The sequence below is a fragment of the Netta rufina genome, assembly GCF_964035555.1.
Source record: "Netta rufina genome assembly, chromosome: 2".
Lineage (NCBI taxonomy): Eukaryota > Metazoa > Chordata > Aves > Anseriformes > Anatidae > Netta > Netta rufina.
In genome coordinates this window covers 75,938,171-75,960,604 of record NC_140124.1, presented here as the reverse complement: position 1 = coordinate 75,960,604, position 22,434 = coordinate 75,938,171, and the positions used below count along the sequence as shown (strand labels likewise).

Genomic DNA, 22,434 nt, shown 5'->3' with positions numbered 1-22,434 from the left:
GTGTTACAAAATATGATTTTAAAGAAATTCAATCTTAACAAGAAAATCCAAAGATTTTTCTGATCATTCTGATCGTCCCTGTGCCATATTAAAAGTATCTTATCATAAAGTGATAATTATATCTGAAATGTGTGTCCTTTTATAGCTGAGTTCTCCAAGAGTTAATTTGCAAAATTCATATCTATGAATGTTCATTTTCAATTGTTATTTCAACATTCACATCCTAAGCTCAAACATAATTTTGAATACCAACCTAACAATTTGCCATTGCAGTAATTAGTTTGCCCTTCTTCCTGCCCACTATGCTTAAAAAACAGTTTCTCTGTAACATACTGCACTCCTCAGTGACAGGAAAGCTTAAGTTTACTTGTTAAGAAAATATTGTTGATTAACCACAGTTAGACTTAGAAAATGCTTATAGTTGGCTGTAAGCTAAACTGGAGACTGTAGCAATAGATAGAGATGCTTAGTTGTATTGTATCTTGACAGATATTCTGTGGATCGACATACTGACCTCGATAGAATATTCAACATCTATTCAGGAAATGGATCCTTATTCATCTCAAAGCCACTTGACCGTGAAGAAACTCCCTGGCACAACATCACTGTCATAGCAACCGAAATCAGTAAGTTGGAGATCATTTATCTATATAGAACATTAGAACTGATATAAGACTGGAATTTTACAGTATCTTTGATTTATATTTGTCCTTTGTCAAATATTTTCAACAGACAGGTTATCCTTAAATGCACTTTTAAAAGTACAGCTTACTACTTTAGAATTATCTTTGCTCATTTGTGAAAAGATAATTTAGAATTCTCGGACTCAACCATGAACAGTAGATATTAGAAGAATTACCTTTTTCCCTGATAATTCCCAACAAATAATTTGGTGCAGGAGCAACGTGCCAAAGACTTCACCTCAGTCATTAGAGCAAGAAAAATCCTTGGGGGGAAATAAAAACATCCATGGTGGACAAATACCACACTTTTAGAATGACCACTGTAATCAGGGGAAGAAAGTATGTTTTATCTCAACTTCTCTATCAGAGGAGATAGTTTGATTTGAAGATGACTACAGGAAAATTCTTTCTACTCTGGGTCTGAAGCAAACCCTGGCCCAACGTTTTTCCCTGGGATTCTTTACTGTTCTCTTTGACCCTGTCAGATCTGGATGTCTTGTCTGCCGCCTTCTTCCAGTTAACTAAAAACAGGCATCAGAGAAGAAACAATGAATTTAGGAGACAATTTCTCTCCTACTCTCTTCGGTTTCCCTACAGGATTCTTCTTAGGAGCCTACATGCTTAACAGTCTGGGAGTAGGGTAATATAGAGTAGTAGGGTAATAAATCATATTCCATCAGAAAGACTGTTACCTTTTGCTCATACAGGGCTCTTTAATTGTTTGGTCAAATATGGTCTCCATTTTCAATACATGTAATGCATGAGTCATCTACAGCTATAGACTGACCTCAGAGGTAAAGTTTGAAAATACTAACTGATATTAACATCTACATAGATCCAAATTTTGTCTCTTCATTTTAAGAAGGAATGACACCACCACTTTTATTTATTTGTTTGTTTATTTATTTATTTATTTATTTATTTATTTTAACCGCTTTACTGGTTCAAACAAGTAAATGCTCTTGACAGCTCTGCCTCAGGAAAAAGCTCTTTAAAGGAATCATTTACTCTACTATGTATGGAGTACAAGTCAAACACCAGTAATAACCTTGTGGTCTGTTTTTAGTGCAAATCAATTTAAGGAGAGTTTGTATTATCTCAAATTAATGTACTATACTAAAACAAAGTGTTTTAAATATAGATATGACTTTTAAACATACAAAATATACATCATTAGAAAGTTAAATGTAATTGTTTTAATATTATCGAGATAAAATATTTCTAATGTCTATTTGAAAAATATATGATATTTTCAGGTCTTTTCATAAAATGTGTGTTGTGGAAAACTTTGCTTTGTACTATAAATCATTTTCTTGTTTCAGATAATCCTAAACAAAGTAGCCAGATACCTGTCTTCATCCGGATTTTAGACATAAATGATCATGCACCAGAATTTGCCAAATACTATGAAACATTCGTCTGTGAAAATGCAAAAGCAGGACAGGTAAATATATATTTATGTTAACAGAGAATTTTAATCAAACTGTCCTGGAACACCATCATGAAGACTTCAGAGTTTCTTTATTTCAATAATTGCAAAACAACTCACCATCTTTATTCCCTGATTCCACAGAAAATACTAATTGATTCAGAAAAGGTTTTAGAAGATAAAAGGTGCAGAATTTTAGCCAAAAAGAATATGATAATAAATATAATCCAACATAAATTTATTTAGGGTGTGTTTTCATCTCTAATACTAGAGACCATTTAGAGAACTTTTCAGACCCCCTTATGCATAATGCGTCAAAAAACTTTATACTGTCTGATAATTCCATTTCCTTCTGGAATTTTTTGTCAAAGTCTTAGTTGATGTAGCCACACCTTCAAGTACAAAAACACAGGAAAATGTTTTATTATGTTCCAGTAAAGGACATGTAGAAGAAAAAGTTATTCACAAAAATAAAGGATAATTCATCTGTTTCCATTGTAAGTTTGGAATTGAATTGAATTTGAGCAAAAATCATGTATATCATTTTCTAAACTATCTCAGCAATCTTGTAATAATCTAAAAGGATGATGAGACATAAGAAAAAGAAATGAAATAATAACAGGGAACAGTTATTATTTTTATTATTAGGAGACTGACTAGCAGAACTCACAGAAACAGGAATCTTTTATTATTGCTGCCACTAAAACCAACATATACTTATGTTAATGCCTGTCATCTTTTCAGTTTATCTGTGAAGAAGGACATGTGTTTGGCTTATTTTTAATCCTGAAAGTACTTACCAAGGAACTGGATTTAAGAGCTGATTGTATACCAAAAAATTGCTTTTCTAGCATGGGCCTAAGTTTAACTCTTCTTCATTTTTGAGAGGAGGAAAACATTTGATAGCATTACTTTCCCTAGCACACACCTGAGTCTGTTCCTGATTTATCAGAGAGGCCAGGACAGAACTCTAATCTCAGCCTAGGTCTGTCCTTGTGTTTTTAGAGCACAGTGACCACTCAAAGGCTTTATAGGGCCCAGGGATATAGATATATATCACAAAACATGCTGATGCAGAGACTTTGGTCTCTGTTCAGTGTCGCATTTAACATAGCCACAGTGGCTGCATGAAAGTAGCATAAATGGTACCTAGCATTGGTCTGGAATCTCGGGTCTTGCAGAACTCTAGGAGGGGCAAGCATATGCAGTTTACCTGTTGCAATGCAAATGATGTTTTACTACAGGTTTAACATATGGGGAAGAAAAAAAAAAAAAAAAAAGAGAGAGAGAGGGGACAGTGTGAACTACCAGTGTGAATTACTGGAATGTGCATTCAATGTATTAGTTTTCCATTCATTGCACCTAATACTGTAAGTTAGGTAAGTGGGTTATAAAGACAGAGGATAGTTTGAGTGTAATAGAATCGTTAATCAATAGGCTTTGAAGTAACTGACCATTATTTAATTCTTTTTCAGGAAAGTCCTACTATTTTTGATGCAAATTATGTATATGGAAAAATATCCATATCAACGGCAGTGATGAATTAAAACAGTGGAGGGAATTATAATATCAGAAAAATGAACAAGGTGCATCTTTCAAAAACAACTGAGGCTTATGATCAGAACACAGTGTCTTAACCAATGACATAAATTGTCATATAAGAATACAGCTCAAGCCTCAGATAAGTCAAGCCATTGGTTTTGAATAGCTGGCACATGACCTAAATTCTGTGTGCAACAAAATCTCTTTGCACAAGATGAAATTGAAACTTACAATCTCTCCATAATGGCTAATAGAAAAGTGAGAGTTGTTCTTTAATTGCACAATACAAAGAAATCTTCCAGAGTTTAAAAATTAATATTTCAATGAAATTAATCATTAATTAATATTTTCATTCAATAAACACAGATTTAGTCATATTTGAACCAAGTTCAATCCAGGCATGTCTCTTGTCAGTTTTCTTACCCCAAAGAGTCCGGCATACTTGATGAAATACCCTATTATGTACAAAGCTTCATTTACCTTTCTGGTGAATTCCATGCCTTTCTAAAGACATAAATGACGAAGAACCATTAGGTAAGCTTTGTTTATTTTATTGTTTAGCTTTCCCTTCCATCTAGAGTATTAATACAATTACATAAATTATTTTCCTTAACTGGAAAAATCTGCATATGCTAGAAAGACATGAGGTGTAGCCACAGAGGAATGAGAAATCTAGAATGAGAGAGCCAGGAGTTGGACTCGATGATCCTTATGGGTCCCTTCCAACTTGGGATATTCTGTGATTCTATCTAGATCTTTCTTCTATTTCTTAACAATTAGATTCCTCAAGACAAGCATCTGAGTTCATATTTGGACATTTGGATGTAGCTGACAGTGTTTCAGAAAAAAAAAAAAAAAAAAGAAAAAAAAAAGAAAAGAAAAAAAAAAAGTAAATGAAACTACTTTTATTTTGGTGCCTAAAATAACAATGAATACAGAGATGCAAACTTGAACATTTTAGCTATGGATGCTAAGTTTGAGGTAGCCTAAATTGCTCATGTTTAACAGCCCCCTCTATAATACAATAAAATTATTGAAGTTTGTTGTATTCATTTAGTACTACTCCACTGTATTTAAAAGATCATCTAAAGCAGCTGTCTTATTAGAAACATTATTGCTTCTTGACACATCACAGCAGTATTTCATCTGATGTCAGTAACAGAAGAGACAGATTAAGACAAATATATTTAGTTCATTTTTAAAAGATTTTTTTTTTTTTAATCTAGCCCAACTGTTAATTACAGTGGTCTTTAAATCCCATTTGCATCACAAAGCAAGCAGAACGATCAAATATTGCTCACTACCGTCTATTGGTATCATTCATTCTCTACATCAGCAGATATTAGAGGCTCCATTTGTTGTGTTTTCAGATAGCCTGAGGAGGGTCAGAGGAAAGAAAATCCTACAGAGTCTTTCCTCATTTCCTGACACTGTTTTGTCTCCAAACAACAAATAGAGAGAAACTTTGTCACTAGAGATGCATAAACAATTGCATCCATTAGTCTGGAACAGATTTGCTACTGAGTCCCAATGGCTGATGCACAGGGTGAAGAAGAGTATGATGCAGCTTTTCCCTTGAAAAATTTAGAAATCCCTAATCCTCTGATGGTGTGCTAGAGCCCCAGGGACTGCTGTGAGAAAGGCTCTGGTACAAGTTCTCTCATGCCCTTGTCACAGGAATTAATTGGGTCTTTTTAGCTGGATTAGAGGATGAATCCTCTCCATGGAAACCAGGAAGATTTACTTGAAAAGGAGACTGATTCAGCTGAACATTTTAGTAACAACAATTCAACATCCACCAATAATATTTAAGAAAACAACCTGGGTTGCTATTTTGCATTGATGTTATATTCTTTCCTACCATACAGGGGCTCTCAAGCATCAGAACACAGTTTGTTTTCTCTTTAGGAAAGGTGGCAGATTTTTCATTTCATTACCCTCTATGCCATCCTCCCTTTTTCAGATAGGGCAGACAGAAATCACATGTTTAATGTGGATGCTGCTGCTAATTAGTGGTCACTAGTTTGTACATTCTACCTGACTTCTCCAGGTAAGCACTTATTGGCTTGATCTAGTGAGACCCAACAGTCTGTCTTGCTTTAAAATAAGAATTCTAGTTCAAGGGAGAATTTTCTGATTTCTGACAAGAAATCAGTCCCGCTTTAAAACTGTCAACACGTTTGTGGCCCAGAGTCAAGGCCTGAAAACCAAAATCTTACCAAAAAAAAAAAAACATTACCAAACACAAAGCTTTGTCAAGTGGCAGGTATTTTAAAAAAATTTCTGAAGGCGTAAAGGATCAGGATCAAAAGTCTATTCAAGCTTACCCACATGTTCCTGAGGCTTCTCTCTGTAGCCAACACCACATGGATGCACAGGCCTGAACCCTGCCTGAACACATAAGATTGCTCAAACTGGAGCTCAATCTGGCTATTGCCGTTAAAGAGAACAAAAAACGTTTCTATAAATACATCAACACAAAAAGGAAGACTAAGGAGAATCTCCATCCTTTACTGGATGCGGGGGGAAACTTAGTTACAAGAGATGAGGAAAAGGCGGAGGTGCTTAATGCCTTCTTTGCCTCAGTCTTTAGCGGCAATACCGGTTGTTCTCTGGATACTCAGTACCCTGAGCTGGTGGAAGGGGATGGGGAGCAGGATGTGGCCCTCACTATCCATGAAGAACTGGTTGGTGACCTGCTACGGCACTTAGATGTGCACAAGTTGATGGGGCCGGATGGGATCCACCCAAGGGTACTGAGAGAACTGGCAGAGGAGCTGGCCAAGCCACTGTCCATCATTTATCAGCAGTCCTGGCGATCGGGGGAGGTCCCAGTTGACTGGCGGCTAGCAAATGTGACGCCCATCTACAAGAAGGGCCAGAGGGCAGACCCGGGAAACTACAGGCCTGTCAGTTTGACCTCAGTGCCAGGGAAGCTCATGGAGCAGATCCTCCTGAGAGTCATCATGCAGCACTTGCAGGGCAAGCAGGCGATCAGGCCCAGTCAGCATGGGTTTATGAAAGGCAGGTCCTGCTTGACAAATCTGATCTCCTTCTATGACAAAGTGACGCGCTGGGTGGATGAGGGAAAGGCTGTGGATGTGGTCTACCTTGACTTCAGCAAGGCTTTTGACACCGTTTCCCACAGCATTATCCTCAAGAAACTGGCTGCTCTTGGCTTGGACTGGTGCACGCTTCATTGGGTTAGAAACTGGCTGGATAGCCGGGCCCAAAGAGTCATGGTGAATGGAGTCAAGTCCAGTTGGAGGCCAGTCACTAGTGGCGTCCCCCAGGGCTCGGTGCTGGGGCCGGTCCTCTTTAATATCTTCATCGATGATCTGGATGAGGGGATCGAGTGCACCCTCAGTAAGTTTGCAGATGACACCAAGTTAGGTGCATGTGTCGATCTGCTTGAGGGTAGGAAAGCTCTGCAGCAGGATCTGGATAGGCTGCACCGATGGGCTGAGGTCAACTGCATGAAGTTCAACAAGGCCAAGTGCCGGGTCCTGCACCTGGGGCGCAATAACCCCAAGCAGAGCTACAGGCTGGGAGAGGAATGGTTGGAGAGCTGCCAGGCAGAGAAGGACCTGGGAGTGATGGTGGACAGTCGGCTGAATATGAGCCAGCAGTGTGCTCAGGTGGCCAAGAAGGCCAACGGCATCCTGGCTTGTATCAGGAACAGTGTGACCAGCAGGGCTAGGGAGGTGATCGTCCCCCTGTACTCAGCTCTGGCGAGGCCGCACCTCGAGTACTGTGTTCAGTTTTGGGCCCCTCGCTACAAGAAGGACATGGAGGTGCTTGAGCGGGTCCAGAGAAGGGCGACAAAGCTGGTGAGGGGCCTGGAGAACAAGTCCTACGAGGAGCGGCTGAGGGAGCTGGGCTTGTTCAGCCTGGAGAAGAGGAGGCTCAGGGGCGACCTTATCGCTCTCTATAGGTACCTCAAGGGAGGCTGTAGCGAGGTGGGGGTTGGTCTGTTCTCCCATGTGCCTGGTGACAGGACGAGGGGGAATGGGCTTAAGTTGAGCCAGGGGAGTTTTAGGTTAGATGTTAGGAAGAACTTCTTTACTGAAAGGGTTGTGAGGCATTGGAACAGGCTGCCCAGGGAAGTGGTGGAGTCACCATCCCTGGAAGTCTTCAAAAGACGTTTAGATATTGAGCTTAGGGATATGGTTTAGTGCGGACTGCTAGCGTTAGGTCAGAGGTTGGACTCGATGATCTTGAGGTCTCTTCCAACCTAGAAATTCTGTGATTCTGTGATTCTGTGATTCTGTGAAAGATGGGCATCCATTTACAACTGCACTGATTTTGAAACACTTCCTTTGGGGATACTTGAACAGTACATTTATTACTTCACTCCTAGAGAAAAGTAGCTGCTTCCAAATCTCCTACAAAATCTTTATCCCACCCACTCACCACTGTGTTGTGCTAGTAATGTATTCAAAATTAGTTTGATTGAGCGTACTAGATTGCACTGGCAGGAAAAGGGGCAAGAGAAGGAAAGGACAAGAGAAACACCGAGTTGTTCAACCCTCATTTCCCCGCAGTGTGAACTATTACTTCCTGATTACTATCAAAATCAGTGTCTTTTACCATATGCTTTTTTCACAGTTTATTGAAGATAATGTGGTCAGATCGAACATAGAGAAATATTTGTTGCACAAAAGAATTTTAATACATTTCAAGAAATGACAAAGACAGTGCTCCAAGATCCAGGATTTGTTCTGTTCTCTCCTAAACCACTTCACAAAAAAAAAAAAAAAAAAAAAAAAGACAAAATGTCTCAAACATTCTTGCTTCAAGTGTCTAGTGATATTATCAAGTCATATTTTAGAAGCAGCTGTAAGTAGAAAAATGGCATTTGAAATGGCACTTGAAGAATTTCTCTGTATTGTTCAATATGTAGTTTTAACTAAGAACATAATGTAATGAGCAAATGCCCAAACATTCAAGGCCTGTTCCTCTGCAGGTCTGTAATCCCATACAAAAAAAAAAAAAAATATCTGCAGCCACTACTGTGAAGTCTCTCTCTCACTGTCAGTCTCCAGTGGTCTTGCTTCTCTGACACTGGAGGTATGAATTCCATGCTATTTGAAAATTGGATTGTTTTAAACTTCAGAAAAGCACTTTCTAAAAAGGAGAGCATATTTAAAATCCTCTGAAAGGGATATTGATTTTCACTGTTTTATTTAAACTAAATTTTAGAAGAAGGAATTTTGAAAAAAATAAAAGTTTAAAAATAAAACAGCTATCACCAATATGTTGCTGTTTTGAAAAGAAGTAGCAGATTATATTGTAGACATTCAAATTGTTTCAAATATTCTTATACAGGTAGAAATTTTTAACCTGAAAGTATTTTCCTGTCCACCTCACCTAGTTCAACATTCTTCAATGAACCTTTTAATAATGTCTGAAGACTGATGATGCATTGTTAAAAGGTGCACCCTGGAGCCAAGATGTGACTGCGTTTCATATGGATGACATGCCAAGCCAGAAAACGCTGAGAACCTCACCTAAAAGGTGACTAGCTGGTGCTCTATATCATTAAAGATGCACTGCTAGCTTAATGTTTGCTTTAATGGTTCCTGTATTCCTTTTAGAGACAGTCCCAAGGCTGAGTCCATGACCCAGAACTCCTACTTGTGCAGCTCTCTGTGTCCAAAAATGCAGCATCAGGAACATCTGAACTCTTACAGAATGCCCCCACCTAGGTTTTACCCACTGTGTTTTTAAAAAACACGAAGAAAGATAGAGTAAGCTATTTCTATGGATGTAGCAACTATATTATATAGTGTTATAAGGGAGTCTATTTATTTCTGAACTTTTCTTTTTTGTTTTGTTTTTTTCCCAGAGAATAATATGATTAGAGATAAAATAGCCTGAACATAAACTGCAATAACAGTTTTGACTGTTGTGTAAGTCATGGCCTTAGAAACACAGTATACATATATATATATATATATATATATATATATACACACAATATATACTATATATATATATATATATAACACAGTTATAAATGCAGTAGTGTAACCAAACTATTGCCACATTTGAAAAAAACATTTTTAATGGGAGATAGACCCATATCCTCTAAAAATCTCTGGCCTCATCATGAAAGAAATTCCCAAAAATTTCTTCCAGTTGGAATACCTCACAACTCATTATACATGTATGTTGCTGAGCTACCAAAACCACTTTGTTCAGAGAATACTTTGTGCCAATAACTAAGTTTAAAATTTCAGTACACTCAAAGACAAGTGACCACTAACAAATTTACCCACAAGGATTCATTGAGTATAAGACTGCTTCTTTAAGTGCATAAAAGTGCACATGCACACACAGCCTCTAAATAATAGCAGTAATGTTATATTTTCTGAATTGTAATCATTCTCAAGGGAAACTATGTAAGAAAAAAGGAAATGGGAATGCTTTTTTATCCCCTAAGCCTGATGTGCTTAACTTATATTTGAATTAAAGTGATTTTCTTGAAATAACACGTCCCTCATAAACCTTACTATGTCAGAGATCTTTCTCTGAACTCTTGGAGAAGAGTAGTCATAGCTCAATGCCCATAAATGCTTAAAATGGAAGAAGAATACATTTCCAATGTGAAATTGCAAAATGCACACGAAACAGTACTTTTTTCCCCCCAAAAAAAATTGTTTTAATGCAAAATAGTGATAGTCATATCTCATTCATTTCTGCAGTGATTATCATTAACATCAATCTCTTTTATTGTATAGCTGGAAAAAAAAAAAAAAAAAAAAAAAAAGGAAAAACTTAATTAGATAACATTTCTAATATCCTTTCACCTATTCATCATTTGGAAAAAATCACAAATTCACCTGCAATCATCCTCTATGCCTGGCACAATTGTCCTCCTCCATGTAATTTGCACATGAAGGGAATCAAATCCAGATCCTACAAACATTGCACTGATTACAGCTCAAAAAGCCCCAAGATACTCAACTGCAATTTCTGTTTGCTGTAATATCAGGATATTTTCTCTTTGAGTTTTTCAGCAAGTATCACAGAATCACAGAATCACAGAATTTTCTAGGTTGGAAGAGACCTCAGGACCATCGAGTCCAACCTCTGACCTAACACTAACAAGTCCCCCACTAAACCATGTCACTAAGTTCAACATCCAAACATCTTTTAAAGACTTCCAGGGATGGTGACTCCACCACTTCCCTGGGCAGCCTGTTCCAATGCCTCATAACCTTCTCAGTAAAGAAGTTCTTCCTAATACCCAACCTAAACCTCCCCTGGCACAATTTTAGCCCATTCCCCCTCATCCTGTCACCAGGCACGTGGGAGAATAGACCAACCCCCACCTCACTACAGCTTCCTTTAATGTACTTATAAAGAGTGATAAGGTCGCCCCTGAGCCTCCTCTTCTCCAGGCTGAACAATCCCAGCTTCCTGAGCCGCTCCTCATAAGACTTGTTCTCCAGACCCCTCACCAGCTTCATCGCCCTTCTCTGGACTCGCTCAAGCACCTCCATGTCCTTCTTGTAGCAAGGGGCCCAAAACTGAACACAGTACTCAAGGTGCAGCCTCACCAGAGCTGAATACAGGGGGACAATCATTTCCCTGGACCTACCGGCCACACTGCTTCTTATACAAGCCAGGATGCTGTTGGCCTTCTTGGCCACCTGAGCACACTGCTGGCTCATATTCAGCTGACTATCAACCAATACTCCCAGGTCCTTCTCCGCCAGGCAGCTTTCCAACCACTCATCTCCCAGCCGGTAGCTCTGCTTGGGGTTATTGCGCCCCAGGTGCAGGACCTGGCACTTGGCCTTGTTGAACTTCATACAGTTGACCTCAGCCCATCGGTGCAGCCTATCCAGATCCTCCTGCAGAGCTTTCCTACCCTCAAGCAGATCGACACATGCACCTAACTTGGTGTCATCTGCAAACTTACTGAGGGTGCACTCGATCCCCTCATCCAGATCATCGATGAAGATATTAAAGAGGACCGGCCCCAGCACCGAGCCCTGGGGGACGCTACTAGTGACCGGCCTCCAACTGGATTTGGCTCCATTCACCACGACTCTTTGGGCCTGGCTATCCAGCCAGTTTTTAACCCAACAAAGCATAGGCCAGTCCAAGCCAAGAGCAGCCAGTTTCTTGAGGATAATGCTGTGGGAAACGGTGTCAAAAGCCTTGCTGAAGCCAAGGTAGACCACATCCACAGCCTTTCCCTCATCCACCAAGCGTGTCACTTTGTCATAGAAGGAGATCAGATTTGTCAAGCAGGACCTGCCTTTCATAAACCCATGCTGACTGGGCCTGATTGCCTGGTTGCCCTGTAAATGCCGCATGATGACACTCAAGATAATCTGCTCCACGAGCTTTCCTGGCGCTGAGGTCAAACTGACAGGACTATAGTCCCCCGGGTCTACCCCCTGGCCCTTCTTTCAGGTGGGTGACACATTTGCTAGCCGCCAGTTGACTGGGACCTCCCCCGAAAGCCAGGACTTTTGACAAATGATGGACAGTGGCTTGGCCAGCTCCTCCACCAGTTCTCTCAGTATCCTCCAGTGGATCCCACATGGCCCCATTGACTTGTGTTCATCCAAGTGCCGTAGTAGGTTCCAACTGTTTCCTTGTGGATAGTGAGGGCCACATTCTGCTCCCCATCCCATTCCACCAGCTCAGGGTACTGGGTATCTAGACAGCAACTGTTTTTGCTGCTAAAGACTGAGGCAAAGAAGGCATTAAACACCTCTGCCTTTTCCTCATCTTTTGTAACCAAGTTCCCTCCCTGCATCCAGAAAAGGATGGAGATTCTCCTTAGTCCTCCATTTTGCATTGATGTATTTGTAAAAAGATTCTTTGTTGTCTTTAACAGCAGTAGCCAGATAGAGCTCCAGATGAGCTTTGGCCTTCCTAATTTTGTCCGTGCAGTGCCTCGCAACAACCTTATAGTCCTCCCTAGTGGCCCGCCCTTTTTTCCAAAGATCATAAACCCTCTTTTTTCTCCTAAGCTCAAGCCACAATTCTCTGTTGAGCCAGGCTGGTCTTCTTCCCCGCCAGCTTGTCTTTGGGCACGTGGGGACAGACCGCTCCTGTGCCATTAAGATTTCCTTCTTGAAGAGCGCCCATCCTTCCTGGACCCCTCTGCCCTTCAGAACCACCTCCCAAGGGACTCTGCCAACCAGTGTCCTGAACAGTTCAAAGTCAGCCCTCCGGAAGTCCAATACAGCGGTTTTACTGGTCCCCTTCCTGGCATCTCCAAGAATGGAGAACTCCACCATTTCGTGGTCACTCTGCCCAAGACAGTTTCCAACCACCACATCTCCCACCAGTCCTTCTCTGTTTGTGAAGAGAAGGTCTAGCGGGGCACCACCCCTTGTAAGCTCACTAACCAGCTGTGTCAGGAAGCTATCTTCTATGCCCTCCTAGACTGCTTTCTCTGGGCTGTGTTGTGCTTCCAGGATATGTCAGGGAAGTTGAAGTCCCCCATGAGAACAAGCACTGACGATTTCGCAACTTTTATCAGCTGCCTGTAGAACTCCTCATCCGTCTCCTCATCCTGGTTTTGTGTTCTGTAACAGACCCCCACCAGGATGCTTGCCTTGTTGGCCTTCCCGTTGATCCTAACCCATAGGGACTCAACCTTATCATTCCCAGCCTCAAGTTCCACGACATCAAAATTTTCTCTGATATAGAGAGCCATACCACCACCCCTTCTGTGCTGCCTGTCCCTTCTGAAGAGCCTATAGCCAGACATTGCAGCACTCCAGTCATGAGACTGGTCCCACCACGTCTCTGTGATGGCAACCAAGTCATAGCCTGCCTGCTGCACGATGGCTTCCAGCTCCTCCTGTTTGTTACCCATGCTGCGTGCATTAGTGTAGATGCACTTCAGCTGGGCCATTGCCTTCTCTCCCAGCCTTGCCATTACTACCCCTGGCACAGCTCTAACAAGCCTTGTTTCAGCCCCATCCCCCTTCTTACGTAGTTTAAGGCCCTCTCAATGAGCCCCGCTAGCTCCTGGCCCAGGATCTGTTTTCTCCTTAGAGATAGGGACCCGTCTGCGGCCAGTAGGCCGGGTGCCGAGTAAAGCGCCCCATGGTCAAAAAACCCAAAATTTCAGTGTTGGCACCAGCCTCTGAGCCACATGTTTACCAGGTGGGCTTTTCGTGTCCTCTCTGTACCCCTCCCTGCCACTGTAGGGATAGACGAAAACACCACCTGTACTCCCGCTCCATCCACTAACCGTCCCAGTCCCCTGAAGTCCTGTTTGATGGTCTTCAGGCTTCTCTCTTCAATGTCATCACTGCCCGCCTGGACTATCAAAAGAGGATAATAGTCAGAGGGGTGAGCCAGATTGGGAAGGTTTCTGGCAATGTCCCTGACCCTGGCCCTAGGGAGGCAGCAGACTTCCCTATGGGTAGGGTCAGGCTGACAAATAGGGCCCTCTGTTCCCCTACATAACAATCACCCTTCTTTCTGTCTTGGTGGAGGCAGTCCTGAGGCGTGGAGTCGATTTCCTCGCCCTAGGCATCCTCCTGGGTAGACTTTCTACCTCTTCCTCAGCTACTGATCTCTCAAGCTCCAGGGCCTCAAACCTGTTATGTAAGGGCATGTGGGAAGGTGGGGCTGGTAGGGGGGGGCATCGCCTTTGAGGTCGAACACGGACCTGTTTCCATTCCTCCTCAACTCCCAGGTCCCCTCCCTCTGCTGGACAGCAACAGGGCAGGGGGTCCACCCCCATTTGGGGTGTCTCACCCCGGTACCTGTCCTTCAGACCATGCAGGGAGTTGCTCCACAAGTCTGTCTCCCACTCACACTGCCTGATATCCCTCAACATTTCGACCTCTTCCTTGAGTTCTGCCACGAGGCGGACCAGGTCATCCACCTGCTCGCACCGCACGCACACAGTCTCTCTGCCCCCCGCAGGTGGTAGCAACAGGCTCAGGCACTCCCTGCATCCAGAGACCGGAACTGCCGCATTTTTGAGCAGGCAGGCACTCAGTCTGTGTGTGTACAGACTTCCTAGAGAGCGCCCTGTGCCTGGTGTACACCATTGCAGCTGAGCTAGCGGTAGACCGCCGTTAGAGGAGATGTTCCCATGGGTGGGGGGAATGCTCTGCCCTTCCTGCTCGCCCTGCCTGTGCGAACTGCCGCACCACCCCCTACTGACACGCCACGCCCTGTTTGCCCGCCCTGTTCGCCGCGCTCCTGGTCGCTCAGGCTCCTTAGGGGCAATTTCTGAACGGCCAGGGAGAGGGCGCTGCTGGTTCTGCCTACACCTCGTTCGCCTCCCTCACGAGGGCTGCCGGGTCCTGGCGGCTCCCTCAAGTGGGCTCGATGCCGGAAAAAATATCCCTGCCTGTCTGATCTCCCGCTCCACTGCAGAACACGTTTGTCCTGGAGACGATCGCCTTGGCAAGTGGCTCCAAGTGGCTGTGCAAGTAATTGCACAAATATAGCCATATATTCTAATTCTCACTCTACTCTCTGGCACTTTTACTTCTGCCTTTTAAAACTTGCAAAAATGTGAGAGAAAAATTCTCATTTCAATTCGGTATTTTACTTCTATCAGAAGGATGTTTTGTTGTGCTAATGCTACATTTACACTAAAGCAAACCATAACTAAAATTAAGTACCATCTTGGTCTTACACTGTATGGTCACTCTCAGAAGTAGATTGTGACAAAGAGAAGAAAAACAGGATTTTGAAAAGTTAAAAAAATCAGAGAATTCCATAAACTGGGATTTGGCTAATCTTAAGAAACAGTGAAAATTAAAAACAAAACGAAAAAACTAAAGTGAAGTGTAATGGTCTTCAAATATTTTAAAAGTGAAGAGACCTGAATATGTAATAATTATTTTAATCATGCATAGAGAAACTGCATAATTCTGCCTTCAGCATAGGCTCTTCTTATACAAGGCTGATGTTTGCAAATTCCCTTTCCAGTTCTTTTCTGATGATAGGATATTCAGGAATATACCATAAAAATAAAATAATACCCTCTCCCCTCCCTCCCTCACCCACACAAAATAATCAAGTGAACAAACCAACCAACCAACCAAAAAAAAATCACAAAGCAAACAAACAAACAAACAAAAAACACCCATTGTGGTTGTTTTAGAACAACCTTGAAAGAGAATGAGCCAAACAGGTCTTCTCAACTATTGCTGATTTTAAATAACAGCTTAACGCTATTACATGTAAAAAAAAAGTACCCCAAGGTTATCTAGAAAAATAGGATAAATAATCATTGCATGGTACAGCACTAACAGCAGCAGATTTCTGGTTTCTGAATGTCACATTAGTATTTTTAGTAGCCCTATAATTATTTGTCTAATAGTGTTCCATCCTGAGAGATGTTAAATACTCCCCAAAATTTCATTGTATCCTTAAGTCTCACTCAAGCTGATGTTCAGAGCTGTACATGAGAAAAAGCTATTCCTTACTTGATTGCCACAAGACTTAAAAATTTTATCAGTGTTATTTGTCAATTCCTGTATTTCTTGAAGAACTCATGCTGTATTCTTCCTAGAAATATCAGGAAAACAAGCCATGAAGTAAGTCTTTGATAACAAGTGGCTTTGATGTCTGTGGGATTTTAGGACACTCTACACACTGGAAATACTTGAAAACCTTGAGGCTGGCTCCCTCACAGTTTTAAAAGAAACAAGTCTGACTGCTAAGCTCCTTCTGTCTCTAAATTTAGGTCCTGTAGAAACTCAGCCATACTGAGTTGCAACATAGATGAAGCATATTCTCATTCTCACACCACCAAGCTTTGTCATCTTCTGATGACATCTTCTGAAATGAAATATATCCTCAAAAGCCAAGGTGGAGGTCACTCACCAATGCCATACCCACTGGGGTACAGCAGCCACTCTTACGGCTCACTGGATTACTACTGCTCACACAGCCCCACATGGTTCTAAATGCTGCAAGTTATTTCAAAACCAGTCATTTTCCCAGGTAGCTTTTCCTTCTCTACTTCTGCAGCTGTGGTCCCTAGCTTCCAGCAGCAGCAGCAGCTAGATAGGTAAAAAAAAAAAAAAAAAAAAAAAAAAAAAAGTAAAATTGCTAGTGTATATACACATATACATGCATATGTACATACGTATACATAATTTTATACAACAGAAAAGCATATGCTATCAGAAATAACAGCTGAGGACCTATTTTTCAGTCCTTTTTATTCTGATCCTGTGCTTAGGCTATTTCCACTCTCTCCCAACAGGGCTTGAGTGCTCTTGTTTACAGCTGTAAAGCTCCACAGACAGAGGTTTCAATTTAGGAGGGAGTAAAACATCTCTCTTTATTACATCAGGAGAACTGAGCATCCTGCCAGTGCAGTACTCCAATTTATCGCCAGGAGCAGATGAGGTGGACTGGGAATTAGACCCACTTAACAACTGGTTTACGCACTACTCTGTGTCATTGCTATATGAGGCCACAGGAGGTTTATGGCTTATTCTGAAGGGCAATTGTTTCTGTACCACTGCAAGGTACTGAGTACAAATCAAAGCAGACGGCTGTCTTGCAGTGACGACTGTCCCTTTTTTCATTTTCTGTTATGTGTTTAAACAACAAAACTACAATTTGTTTACTGGAACATCTCCTGTGTTTATGTGGGGAACGTTTGGCTTAGGACAGCACTTTTTGTCTTCTTATAGAGATTTGTCAGATTTTCACTGGACGTGTAAAGCAGAGAGTTTATGTAAAACAAGCAAGATCTCCAAAACAAGCAAACAAACAACAAAAAAACATACAATGAAATGCTGTTTTCTTTATAGCTGATACAGACTGTAAGTGCAGTTGACAAAGATGAGCCTCCTCAAGGACACAAATTTTTTTTCGAGGTGGTGCCAGAATTCGCTGTTCATCCAAACTTCTCCATTGTAGACAACAAAGGTAACTGTTAACCAGTGCCAGTCCCCCACCCCAATACCACATAAAGATTCATCCTGTAACATTTATTCTGCATTTCCATTCTAGATAACACAGCAGGAATTATGACTAGAAGAAATGGATATAGCCGTAGTAAGACAAGTACCTATCTCTTGCCAGTCATAATATTTGACAATGACTACCCAATCCAGAGCAGCACTGGCACGCTGACCATACGTGTATGTGCCTGTGACAGTCGAGGAAACATGCAGTCCTGTAATGCAGAGGCCCTGCTCCTCCCTGCTGGCCTCAGCACAGGGGCACTGGTTGCCATTCTCCTCTGCATCATCATCCTGCTGGGTATGTAACTGTCATGAGCTGTTTGACTGATGAGGCAAAGGGGTTGTTGATTCTAGACCTCTGGCATTCTTCACCTCTTATTCACATGACCCTGTATATTTCATACCTAATACAATATTTTTTTTTCTTTTGTAAGAACAGTTTTCTAAGATGGGTGAGGAGGTGGGAGAGTGGAAAGAGATTACTGTGGGCTGTTGTCATCATTTCTATTCATAAGAATGTGCAAAAAAAGGGGGGGGGGGGGAGGGAGGAGGCTATCAGTGTTATTTAGGTGAAATGGTGAAATAAACTTGAAAATTTAGGTTTAATTTTAGATACTAATGTTTTACATTATAAACACATCTTCATTTAAACCCAGGACTTTTAAAGTCATATTCCTGAAACTGAGTGATATTTTTCTCCATGATTTAAACAAACAAACAAACAAACAAACAAAAACTATTATATCATGAATGATTAGTAATTTTTATACTCAAAAGAATAGAAGAGAACCATTCAATTGCTTGCAAGTGGTAGTGAGTACAGATGATTAAATAAAGTTCAAGCACATAAGTTAGATGGGTGGTTGCAGAGCTGAAACATTAGGAAAATGAGGGGATATATGAAGGAACTAGAATAAATGCTAGCTCATAACCATAAAATCTGCAACTTGTATGTTTTGCTTACCAGAGAAGTTCCTCCTTAAAAGGGCTATCTTCTCCACTTTCCAGTCAAACTGTGATAAACCTCTTTCTCTTCCCACCCCTCTTGGCCAACACAGCTCGCTAAGGGGAAAGTGACACTTGTACAGCTGTCAGTTTATATAACTCTAAGGAACATATATTTTCTATCAGATAGATTGCTAACAAGATCAACTGGATTTAGGCTACCTCCAGCAAATATTCAGAGAGCCACAGGGGCTGTGGCTATATGGAAGGGAGAATACCTGACAAGCTGATTGTCCATACTGCTGAGGTTCGAGCACCACGGCTGTCCTGGTTTCAGCCTAAGCCAGCTTTGGTTCCCCAGGACATTGCCCAAGCATAGTATGAACAGGACAACTTGCAGGCCACCACTCCCAGGAGGCAGTATGATTCAAGCTCTGCCAGATCTGGCTGTCCACTTTGCACAGTTCTTGTCAGTGGGCTCTGAATCTTCAAAGCCTCTTCCCATGCCAAAACACAGAGTATGAAATATGTACCATGAAACATACTCTTGCTCTCTCACTATGAAAACATAAGTCTGATGCGCTGCAGTGCTTTAGTAAAGTAACATTCAACTAAAAACAAACAAAAAAATCGTAATTTTTCCTTAGGACCATACGAATACCACATGAGACTCAGAATAGCCTCATGGAGCAGTGCTGTGCAGAACAAGTATGAATACTTTGTGTCTTTGGCCCCATACTTTGGCCCCAGGGTCAAAGACCCTGCTCTACTTAAACATATAGCTGAAGCCAGAGTAACGTAAGTGAAATGTGGCTAAACAAAATTTTTAGTTTAAAATTTGTGTGGTTCTTGGTGTTTTCTTTAATTGCTGTTCAGCAAGATATATTCTAGGAGAGTATACCAGCGTCACCATGTCCAGAACAGGAGAGAGACATTAAGTACCCAGCTGTGAAAGACATTTCTTCATAATAACATTTTAGTGATCTGCCCTCACAGCTGCCCTTCTCTTTTGTATGAAGTTACTAAATTTACAAGTGGACTATTACTTGTCTAGCACTAGAAAAACTTGAAAAGAATGGCTCTTGTACACATACAAAATCACAAACAGAAGAGCCTTTACCTTCACAGCATTGTACCAGGACACGTAGAAGATCTTTGTTCCCCTCTCTACCCTCACTATGTCCATTCTTTTTATTCACCGGAACTCAAATCATTTAGAATAAAAAACTTTGCTCCTAAGGCTCAACACAAGTGCTCAACACTGCTCTAATGCCTTTAAGTGTGGCTTGGCATCCAGTGTTATGCCTCATTGACAGACGATCTTGTTGGCCTCTCCTATTTACTCCAGATACTGGAGCAAGGGTCAAATTTTTAAATGCATTTAAGCATTGAATTTCTACTGAAATCAATGGCATTTAAGGAGCAGAATGTATTTGCAAAGCTTAACTTTAGTTTTTCATCTCCTTCTCTAAAGGTCCAGCTTAGTGTCAATCCTTACCTCTCCAAAAGGAAGAGTTATTCAACTATCATTTCTTAAACTGGGGGGATCATGCTTTTAAGAAGAAACAGTTAGTAACAGAGACTGGATTTCAATTCCTGCAGTCACTGAAGCCAAAAACGGTTTTGTCAATAATATTGATAGCTGAAGGTTTTCAGGTTCTTATTTTCAGAAGAACCTGTAGATTCCATTTTCAATAGTGAATTAGACACTTAGGAATACCTAAATCACCAGCTTTCAAGAGGGTGAATTACTTTTGCTTAGGAGACTCAGCCACTTTTGATAAAATTACCCTTAGTGACTGCCAGGAAGGCAATGCTTCACAAAAGTAAAATTGAAGTCAAATACTTGTAGGATGACATATTTTAAGACATTCTCTGCTTCTCAATTTCAGCGTAGTAATAACATTTATATCTTTATCAAACGTAGAATATTTTAGTCATTGCTTCTGTAAGTTTAAAAAAGCAAATATTTTTGGCTGCTATAAAATATTAATATTTTTTCTTATTAATTTCAACTTAGAGATAGATGTCTTTTGTACCTATTTACTAAAAATACCAGTCTTGAAGCATTCTAAGAACAACAGACAATGCAAAATATAGCTCATTTATTTCATTTCTAACTCTGCATTTCTTCTATCCTCCTTTGTTTCTTTTCAGTGTTAGTTGTCTTGTTTGCAGCCCTCAAGAGACAGAGGAAGAAAGAACCTTTGATCATCTCAAAGGATGATGTTCGGGACAACATTGTGACCTACAATGATGAAGGGGGTGGGGAAGAAGACACCCAAGCTTTTGACATTGGCACACTCAGAAATCCAGAAGCAAGGGAGGAAAGTAAGATGAGAAGAGATGTCATCCCAGAAACTATATTTCAGATAAGACGGACTACGCCTCTTTGGGAAAACATTGATGTGCAAGATTTTATTCATCGAAGGTTAAAGGAAAATGATTCAGATCCAGCTGCTCCTCCTTATGATTCACTAGCAACATACGCTTATGAAGGAAATGATTCTATAGCAAATTCACTCAGCAGCCTGGAATCACTTACCACAGATGGCAACCAAGACTATGATTACCTCAGTGACTGGGGACCTCGGTTTAAAAAACTAGCAGACATGTATGGTGGAGAGGACAGTGACTGAGACTGAGAAAGTAATCTGTGACCTAAGTGTTAGTGAAATTCATGTCTATGTTACTAGATAAAGTGGCCTACTCTCTCTTACTTGGGATTTTTTTTTTTTTTTTTTTTTTTTTACAAAAAATAGGTGTTGTCTTTGTAAGGGTTTGCTTAATTAGTAAGTCAACATACATGAATGTGAGTGATTTAGATTTTTTTAAAAATCTATAATTCACCCTTTCTGTCTAGAAACCTCTGAGGAAAGGTTTTCATTTACAATGAAAACACAATAAAAGGCTTTTTGTGCCTTTAATAATAAGATAGATTTTTTTTTTTTTTTAATTATTATTTTAAGTGCTTTGCTTTACCTTTCTGACTATCTGGGACATTGTGCACCCACATTGTAATATAATCTCAAAATTATACTTCAGAAAAGATTAATATTACTGCCATATTTATTGAGTTAAAGAATGTCTGTGTGTTGATTCATCATGATATTTTTATATATGTATATTTATATTTTTGTATTTTTATTAAATAAATTAGTATTTATAAAAATACTATTTACTTATGTACTTTGTTAATCACAAGTTGTCCAATCTTTCTGAACAATAGGAAATTTTTGTGTAATACTTGATTTTTGGATGAATCTTCTTATAATGGATTAGTACTTGAAATGTACCGTGAAAGAACAATATGGAGAGAGTGCTCTGTAATGGGAATGCAGTGTAGAAAAAAAAAAAAAAAAAAGAAAAAAGAAAAAAAAAAAAGAGAAATGATTTTGAAAATGTGATTATAAATAAATGCCATCTGACCTGTAATGTGTATTACTATATGGCATAAGAATATGGTGTTGTCGTTAAACTGCTCCACACCTACCTTGTTTGAATGGGTGATCCATGACTGGATTTAGCTGATATAGACTTGAGGATTTAAGGAACCATGAAGGTTTATTCTGGTAGAAATGAAAACCATTTTAAAAGAAATCTTTTAAAATTTTTGAATAATTAACCAAACATCAATACTCAGAGGAAGTCTATCGTATTCCAAAATTATTTGGGGGTTTTGAGGCAAATTAGACTTCTGTCATTAATAGCTTCTTTCTAAATCAAAGCAAGCTATGTAATAAAAACAAAATCTAATATTTTATTAAATTTAATAGTGTTCTTTTCCTTTAATGAAGTATTTGCATTTGCATATATTTTAATTACAGTAATCTAGTAGGCATTTATGTTTCAAATCTATCTCCTGCCTCAGCTTTCATGTTATGAACATTTTTCTTTCCAACAC

General features: G+C 40.3%; 1 protein-coding gene across 1 annotated transcript in view; it reads left to right on the top strand.

Moving 5' to 3' along the window:
• The window catches only part of CDH9 (cadherin 9), a gene marked incomplete at both ends in the record, with an annotated part of 78,957 nt that extends 57,788 nt beyond the window's left edge, over positions 1-21,169 (top strand). The window contains 5 exons of the mRNA XM_084281805.1: positions 490-626; positions 2,006-2,127; positions 17,430-17,547; positions 17,632-17,883; positions 20,688-21,169. Coding sequence (XP_084137931.1) covers positions 490-626; positions 2,006-2,127; positions 17,430-17,547; positions 17,632-17,883; positions 20,688-21,169 — 1,111 coding nt within the window. The remainder of the gene's footprint in view (positions 1-489; positions 627-2,005; positions 2,128-17,429; positions 17,548-17,631; positions 17,884-20,687) is intronic.
• Positions 21,170-22,434: the final 1,265 nt, after the last annotated feature.